The sequence below is a fragment of the Corylus avellana genome, chromosome 3, assembly GCF_965113065.1.
Source record: "Corylus avellana chromosome 3, dhCorAvel1.hap1.2, whole genome shotgun sequence".
In the NCBI taxonomy this organism is placed as follows: Eukaryota; Viridiplantae; Streptophyta; class Magnoliopsida; order Fagales; family Betulaceae; genus Corylus; species Corylus avellana.
The window spans coordinates 21,704,442-21,713,598 of record NC_142492.1 but is presented as its reverse complement, the minus strand read 5'-3'; the positions used below and the strand labels follow the sequence as shown (position 1 = coordinate 21,713,598).

The 9,157-nt window shown below is 33.6% G+C and overlaps 1 protein-coding gene across 1 annotated transcript; it reads left to right on the top strand.

Annotated features, from left to right (window-relative positions):
- Positions 1–383: 383 nt before the first annotated feature.
- Positions 384–5,991, top strand: LOC132175568 (long-chain-alcohol oxidase FAO4A-like). Its single transcript, XM_059587543.2, has 4 exons — positions 384–696; positions 874–1,143; positions 3,958–4,818; positions 4,904–5,991. The coding sequence occupies exons 1-4, from the start codon at positions 400–402 to the stop codon at positions 5,885–5,887; spliced, it is 2,412 nt and encodes an 803-aa protein (XP_059443526.2). The 5' UTR covers positions 384–399; the 3' UTR covers positions 5,888–5,991.
- Positions 5,992–9,157: the final 3,166 nt, after the last annotated feature.

Here is a 9,157-nt window from a genome sequence, read left to right as displayed (position 1 = left end):
CAAAAATATATATATTTATTTATTTATTTCCCCTTAATATATATTTAATGCAGACAGATTCAATGAGCTAATACTAAAAAATAAATAAAAAATAAAATAGTTATTAATTTTTTTGAAATATATTTTTTTCAATTAAAAAAAAAAGAAAAAGAAAAAGAAAAAAAGAGTTATTAATTTAATACTCGAAAGAGAGGGAGCGTTTTGCGTTGCACATTTATAATGATAGCTTTTTGCCATCTGCGTCTTCGTTTGGTTCGTCATCACCACCACGTGTTCTCTCTCAGACTACTATAATTAATTTTGTATGTATTTAGTTTTTGTGATATTAATTATTATATAAACCCGGAAGTTCTTTCATTCTGATCAGAAACCTTTCTCTCAATTCTCAAGCCAATTATTATGGAGCCAAAAGGTGAAAGAGATCATTATGTTAGCTTCTCATCAAAGGCTAATGGAAAAGAAGATGATCACACGGTGGTTGAGCTAGGTAACATCGACATGCAAGAGCTCCTTGAACCAGGAGATCATCAGACACAGACTTATTATGTCAACTCTCTCTCCTCTTGGGAGATGGACACTCTCACCGCTCTCTGTGATACCTTCTTGCCGTCCGTTGATGTTTCTGACGTCACTCCCGATGAATCGGTTGTCAAGTTCTTCTCCACTTCTGCTTCCATGGCTGGCACTCCAGAACGTGTAGGAATATGTGCATGCATGCTGTTCTTTTCTTCAATGGCATGGATGATGATGATGATGAAGATTGTTATAATAGAATATTAATTTGTCTGACTGATTTGTTTCCTTGTTTAAGTTTGATTATATTTTCTTGTATAGGTTAATTTTATAAATTGTGCAATATTTTGTAAAATATAGGTAGGGGGAGTGATAAGCCAGAGACTGAAACACCCAAAGAAATGGCTGCTGCGAGTGGCGTTATGGGTGTTGTCGACATGGATTGGGAGCTTTGTATTATGCGGGAGACGAAGCCTGTCGAGCCAATTTCCTTACGTTCGAAGATTTTCTCTGTTGCCGCGGCCGACAAGGGAAGAGATTGTGTTTTCATTGCCTCTCAGTTATTTCTATCTTCTAAGAATGCTCGTCAGGGCCATGAAACTTCTCATTCTCCATGTTTTCTTCACTCAGGTTTGACTTTTTCTGGATTAAATTATTATTATTTTAAAATTGAGAAATTCTATTTAATAAAGAAAAATTTTAGGCTTATAAACACATTTTTTTAAAAAAAAAAAATTACAAACTAATGTAGGAGGATTAGATTTTTCAAATTTTTTTTTTTTTATATGTCCGCACAAGAGGGGAAAGAGGATTCGAACTAGTGACCTCCGCTTCATTAGGCATGATCCTAGTCAATTGAGCTACCTCTTGGGATAATTTCTCAAAATTTGAATTTACCTCATATTTAATCATATTATGGCACGTCAGTTTGTAAAAGGTTTTATTTTTTTAAATGACACGTCAGTTTGTAAAAGTTTTTTTTTTTTAAATGGCACGTCAGTTTGTAAAATTTTTTTTTTTTAAAATGTGTTTATAAGCCTATATATTTTTAGTAAGTACAACTGGAATAATGATGGTGTGGTCATGAAATTCAATATCAGCCTTATATTATGAGAAATGCTAAAGACCTAACTTTTTTGCCTAACAAAAGTCCAATTTTTGCCTTATTTTTTTAAAAAAATCAAAATAAAAATAAAAAATGAAAAAAATGTCTGAAATAACTCTATCTATTTTTAGCCTTTCTTTTATTTAGTATTTTTTTAAAAATGAAAAATGATATTTTTCTTCATAATAATGACATTTTCTTAAAAAAAAATGACATTATTATGAAAAAAAATACTATTTTTTATTTTTTAAAAAATACCAAGTAAAAGAAAGACAAAATAGATAGGGTTGCTTCAGACATTTTTTTTCCATTTTTTATTTCCTTTTTTAAAAATAAAAATAAAAATAAAAATAAAAATAAAGCAAAAGTTGGACTTTTGTTGGGCAAAAAAGTTAGGTCCATATCATTCCTCTTATATTATTCTTTTGATAAATCTTTATTGATTCTATTTTTGCTATCATATAATCTCAATTATATAATAATTATGTTAAAAAGTATTACTGGTAGTTCATTAATTTCGGATAACATGCATCTACTTTATGCCTTATACTACGCATCTTTTCAATTGTGTATTTATTGATCCTTCTAATCAATGAAAAAGAATAATAGCAGACTCTTGATGTCACCCATAACCATAATCTTAATTAATGTAATGGAGATACTTTTCGGCAAGACTATTTTTTTTTTTATTAATTGGACTAATTAACCAAGCAAGATTTAAACATTAAACCTACTTCCAACTTTATTTTGACCGGCCGCTATCTATTATTTTATAATCTTGCATATTAAAATATCTCAGAAATATTCAATCAACATAGATATATATATATATATATATATATATATATATATATATATATATATATATATATATATTAAAGTACTTAATTTAACAAGCTGTATATGTTTAATCATCACTTATATGAAAATTTTAAAATCCTAAATAAGAGATAGATTTCAACGTGTCCATATTTAATGTAATTAACATAGATAACGGACATATATAAACTGTAAAAACAAAAAACACTTTGTGTACCACCTATTGCATATATATTGCAACTTGCGTGGGCAATAATGTTACATGCTGGTGTCTCCCCCACACTCACTAATGTGGTTGGTCGTTTTATTTATTAGTGTTTGAATAAAAAGCGCAGAGCATATATATACTAAGATATGGTAGACAGTCTGATAAATATGTAGAGGGTTGTTCCTTTATTTAAAATACAAAAAAAATTTCTTTGAGGCTTTTTCATCGACATTCGACAGACAGAGGCAGAGTCGTTGTGATGGAAGAGTTCAAGATGGACAACTCTGTCGCTTATGAAAGACTTTAACTAGTGGATGTGGTGGGCCCTGGGGTGTAGATTTATCGATCCTCAACGTAATACAAAATACTGTTGCACCAATTTTGCGTTGGTACCCCTTAAGACTTGTTTGAGATTGCATTTAAAAAATTTTAAAGTATTTTTAACACTCAAAAAGTCTGTTTGAAGAAAAAAAAAATACTCATTTGCTAAAAAAATTAAAAGCGCTTTTAAGGGTCCAACAAGCCTAAAAATGGCAAAAAAAACAATTTTAGCAAAAATTTAAAAATAAAACTTTTGTCCAAAAGCTCTTTTTAACTTAAAAGCTCTATTTTTCAAACACAATCTCAAACAGGTTCTTAGCATTATATGTTTCTTATCTGAGTATAGTTTGACAATACTCCCCATGCCTTCTATGTCACAATTTTTATTTTTATTTTTATTTAATATACCACCCTAAAGAAAAAAAAAAAAAAAAAAAAACAAAAAAAAAACAAACTTACTGTTATCACATCAAAAGTGGAAGAAACAAAAATTATAACAAAAACCCACGTGCCAACATGTATGTCTTTAATGCCCCTTTTTGTTTCGCACTAACATATTTTACATAGAAAAATAATTTTAGGCAAATTTTTTTTTTTTTTTTTTCTGTTTATATTATTTGTAATTTGAGTAGACAATTGTAAGAGGGCCATATTAAATCTACCTATATGTGCCGTTATTCACACAACCCTAGAGATGGATATGCCTCATAAGGAATCCTTTTACAATTATTTAGGAGTGTGAGAATGACAAAAAAAATTATTTACGAAAATGAGAAGTATAAACTATTTTACGCTTTGTAAATATTATTTTTCTTGGTCAACTAAAATTATTTTCACCTTGGCCAGTATTTTCACCTTTTTCCAAATATGGTTTACTCCGGCCTTACAGAAAAGATAAGTCTAATAGACTAATACCATATGCAGGAATACTATTCATTAGTGTTATGTTTCAGTTTAATCATTTTTCTGATGCGAAAGTTATCATGTTCAGGTGGATGAGAAGAATGACAACCTATCATGGAAAGCAATTGGTTACAGTGGACCTGATCCGGAGTACAAAATCCAAACTCAGCAGTTGAAGAAATTAAGAAAAATTAACGGATATGGAGAATATGAACTTGATGAAGAAGATGGTGGTAAAGATGAGCTTTGTGGGCCACTTTACAGAGGCCTCATCAATCTAAAAATCCCGAGGAACATTGCTTTAGATACTTTGAGAAGATTTGGATTTCCCGTCTCAGTTATGCCTCGCAAAACCAATAAAATTCCTTCCAGCATATCTTACCCTTCTTTGCTTATCAAATGTGATGCAGTGGTGATTGGTTCTGGCTCCGGCGGTGGTGTGGTTGCCGGAGTTCTAGCAAAGGCCGGTTACAAAGTGCTTGTTTTGGAGAAAGGAAATTACTGTGCCAGGAACAATCTCTCACTTCTTGAAGGCCCAACTTTTGATCAAATGTATTTATCTGGTGGTTTGGTGGCAACTGATGATATGGGAATGTTAGTACTTGCAGGGTCCACAGTTGGCGGAGGCTCTGCAATTAATTGGTCAGCTTCGATTCGGACCCCTCAGCATGTAACTAAAGAATGGTGTGATCGCTATGAACTGGAACTGTTTGACAGTGAACTCTACAAAGAAGCCATGGATGTTGTCTGTGAAAAAATGGGAGTTCAATCCGAATGCCAAAACGAAGGATTCAACAACGCAATCTTGAGAAGAGGGTGTGAAGAACTGGGTTATCCTGTGAAGAATATACCTCGAAATTCAGCGCCAGATCATTACTGCGGTTGGTGTGGTCTTGGCTGCAAGGATGGAAGCAAGAAAGGCACCCAGGAGACATGGCTTCTCGACTTGGTAAGCCGATAATTTAACACTCAAATCACTATTTATCCTAAAAATTTTGGCCGTAAATTTAATTATTTAATAAATACTTTAACAGGTAAATTCCGGCAATGGTGCGATTCTTCCGGGTTGTGAGGCCATCAAAGTCTTGAACAAGAGAAAGAAAGGAAGAGATAGGAAGACAGCAACTGGGGTTGCTTTTGAGTTTGTATATGAAGGAGAGAAAGAGATTTGTGTGGTGGAGTCCAAGGTGACTGTCGTTGCATGTGGCGCCCTCAGCACGCCGGCATTGTTGAAAAGAAGTGGCTTGAAGAATGCAAGCATTGGAAAGAACTTGCATCTCCATCCGGTGGCAATGTCATGGGGCTACTTTCCCGATAATATATGGCCGGAGGAAGAGAAGAAGAGCTATGAAGGAGGGATAATGACAGCAATGTCTACCGTTGTTGCAAATTTGGATGGGTCTGGGTATGGGGCATTGATACAAACACCTTCATTGCACCCCGGCACGTTCTCGATGGTAATGCCATGGGTTTCCGGCACAGATATGAAAAAACGAATGTGCAGGTTTTCAAGGACCGCCCATATATTTGCATTGGGAAGGGATAAAGGTTCAGGAACGGTGCTTTCCCAAAACTCAATTAGTTACCAATTGGAACCTGCCGACGAGGAGAATCTAAAGAAAGGGCTAGAGAAAGTGCTGAGGATATTGGCAGCAGCCGGAGCTGAAGAAATCGGAACCCATCACTCGCAAGGAAAGACGTTAAACGTAAAGAAAGCAAGCTCGCATGAGTTCGAGAGGTTCGTGGAGGAGGAAAGTTCAAGGCCACTGAGGGGCCTTTCGTCTCCGCTATGTTCGGCACATCAGATGGGGAGCTGCCGGATGGGGGTTGACCCAAAGAAATCGGTGGTGAACCAGATGGGGGAAACATGGGAGGTGGAGGGGCTTTTTGTGGCGGATACAAGTGTTTTTCCGACAGCTTTAGGGGTGAATCCGATGGTCACCGTTCAGGCAATTGCTTATTGCACTGCGCAGTCTGCTCTTGAAGTTCTGAGGAGGAAGAAGTGTAGATTGCGCTAAAACTAGTTCAACTTCTTCTTCCACCCTGTGTTTTTTCTGTAATCCAATAAAAAATAAAAAAAAAGTGTTACAAAAGCTTCATGAACATCCGAAAGTACGTAAAATACCCGAAAAAAAACCAACACAAAAGGAATTATATTTGATAATTATGGGAGGTTCAGATGGTATGTGAAAGTTTAGGCCCATTACTATTGGAAAGGCATGGGTCATGGGCTTGATCGGCAAAGATGCACAACATTTATGCAATTGTAAAACTGAGAAAGAGGAGTTCAATCGGTTAGGGATCAGGGATCACGTCTTATGAAGCGGAGATCACTATTTCGAAAAAAAAAAAAAAAAAAAAAAATTAGAGTTTACCCTCCCAAAGTTGACAGCGTTTTTTAATTCGAACACCAAAGTTTTAATTTTTGCAATCTACCACTTCAAAGTTTCGAATTTTTGCAATTTGACCAATTGTATCCAAAACTTTTCATATTGCCCCTAATTTTTTATTTTTTATAAAAAATTTTTACAAAAAAAAAAAAAATTCTGAGTCGATAAAAGTGATAGATACTTACAATAAAATATATATATATATGACATTAATTTCGTGCTTTCTAATGCCACTATATATGCAATACGCTTGTGCCAAGAATTGGAGGGACGAGCTATTATCTTGGAAGGTTACGCGAGGCAAGTAGTGGAGGCTGTAAACTCTGATGTCAACAATGAAAGCAGATTCGGACACATTGTGGATGATATTCGCCAAATCCTAAAAACGTTCCTACGGTGGTGATGTGCTTTAATTTTGTTAACCGGACTGGGAATACTGTTGCTCATGGATTAGTTAAGGGGACAACAAAACTTGTCATAGATAGGGATTGAAAGGGGGAAACCCTGGACTGAATCTGTGATATTATTGAGATGGAGAAAATTACCCTCTCATGATTAATTTATAAAAGTTACACATTTTCTCCAAAAAAAAAAAAAAATCATTTTTTACTTTGAATTCATGCATAAAGGCTTAGTCTTGTCCATGTTTTGTTCATGTTTTGGATGGCTTATATATATATGGCTCCTTAATCTTAAAACTCATCTAGATTTGTTAATTTAATTTTATAGTAGAGTAGTTAGAATCTTAATTCGTTCAAAAAAGAGTTAGAATCTTAATTATTTTTTAAATTAAATAGTTTCAAAGCTACCTCTTCAATAATGATCATATTTAGAAGATTTTTTTAATTCTTTTTAATTAGTGTACGTATCTCACTTTGTGGTTAAATGTTAACTCTTAAGAAATTTGAAATAATCAATAATAAAGAAAATAGGCATCAATTATAAAGAAAATATAATTATAATGATAATCTTAATATTGACCCTCAAGCAAACTCGCGCCTTTAGAATTTTTTTTTTGGCATGTCCACACAAAAGAAGAGAAAAAGAGGAGAAAGATTCAATCTAGTGACATTCGTTTTATAAGGCATGCATAATCTCTAAATGATTGAACTACCGTTTAAAGGAACAACTCATTTGACAACAACGATGCATACAAATGTGACTCTTAACGCTCAAAAAAAAAAAGAAATTAAGTCTAAAAAGGAATCTGGAGGACAACGTGTAGCTGCAGAACCACAAGCATATATATGCCACTTATTGGGCAAAAACAACAGTGACATATAACCATTAACCAGAACCATCCCACCTTCTCCTTCAGTTACAGTCGCCATTAATTGTGGCTCTATCACCACCCACGTATATGTAACATGCAGAAATGAGATTATGTGAGTCCCGCAACCAAGACGAACACGTGGCCAACAATGGGAGAGCATTGATGGTGATCAATCGGGATTGCGAAGAAAGCGAATGATGCAATCATAATTATCAATGGGACCATGGTCCGTGATTGCTATGTGCCTGCCAAGTAATTAATGGACTTGTGTCAGAGTTTTTGTGCTTAGTATTTTATTATGATGTTACTTAAAAAAACACCCAATAATTGAAGAAACACATGCCCAAGAAACTAAATTATTTCTTCAGCCTTTTATATTAGTTGATCGATTGTATAGCACCGAAATTGAGTATGAGGATTTATGTGGCCCGTACGGCTGATCCGGACGCGAGTGCATTGGATTTCAACATGATTCCATGAATACACACGTACGTTTCCCTAATGTAACGTTGCTCCAAATTTATTCAAACAACAGTATTCCGACAACATCTTGTACTTGCATCTGTCTTTGTTTGCAGGTTTTTATCGCATTCCGAAAACTGTCCCAACAAATATATATATATCAAATTATCGAAAGAAATTCCACAACATTGTACAATTTGTACAAATGGTAACCTGAGTCTTGAGAGAGAGAGGAAAACCGCAGGTCCCCTGGTTCTGCATTTTCAGTGGGCGTTGGATTTCAACCCTCATTTCATTTAAGCATTTATCTGCTTCAATATAGATATAGAGTAATGATATAAAGAAGATTAGAATTTTTTTAAAAATCATTCCAAGCTGTAGGTCCCCCGGTTCTGCATTTTCAGTGGACATTGGATTGCAACATGAATACACATGCCGTGGCCCTCATTTCATTTTAGCATTTCTCTGCTTTATTATAGAGTAATAATATAAGAAATATTAGAGTTTTTTTAGAGTTATTCTAAATGTAATGTGACATTTAAAATTATCATTCAATTTGAGATGGTCTATTGGTGATTATTGAATTTTAATCTATTGATAATTTTAAATGACACATCACATTCAGAATGACTCTAAGAAGACTTTAATCCTCCTTATATCATTACTTTGAATATATCATAACCTAAAAATTGGAATAATACTACAAGTCTTTCTTGAGTCCCTCCAAGAATGATGTGGCTATTAAAATCACTATTGAACTTGTGATTGATCATTATTAAATTTTGATTAAATTGTGATTTTAATAGCCACATTATTTGTAAAGAGACTTAAAAAAACATAAGAAAAACTTTTAGAATTACTCTAAAAATTATCATCGGAATTGTTCGATTTCTGCGGTACCTGGCCAATTTAGACAACAAGTAAGTAATACTTTCAAAAATAAAGTTTAAATTTTATATAAAACAATTAATTTTAGATATTAATATTACCTTGAAACTAAAGAAGAGTAAACAAAAATATAATATAGATATATAAAAACAAACAAAAAATCATAAATTTCTTATTACAGAATAAGTAGGGCCTGCGCTGCTGCATAAGATATTATTTAATATTTGCTGCAGTCTTAAATTGTCGATACCATTCATTGATTAATTTCAAATCTA

Excerpts from the sequence above, each read along its gene's own strand:
- LOC132175568 (XM_059587543.2), top strand. The coding sequence starts at position 400 with ATGGAGCCAAAAGGTGAAAGAGATCATTATGTTAGCTTCTCATCAAAG. Across the intron at positions 697-873 it reads TGGCTGGCACTCCAGAACGT|GTAGGGGGAGTGATAAGCCA; the intron begins GTAGGAATATGT and ends TGTAAAATATAG. Across the intron at positions 4,819-4,903 it reads AGACATGGCTTCTCGACTTG|GTAAATTCCGGCAATGGTGC; the intron begins GTAAGCCGATAA and ends ATACTTTAACAG.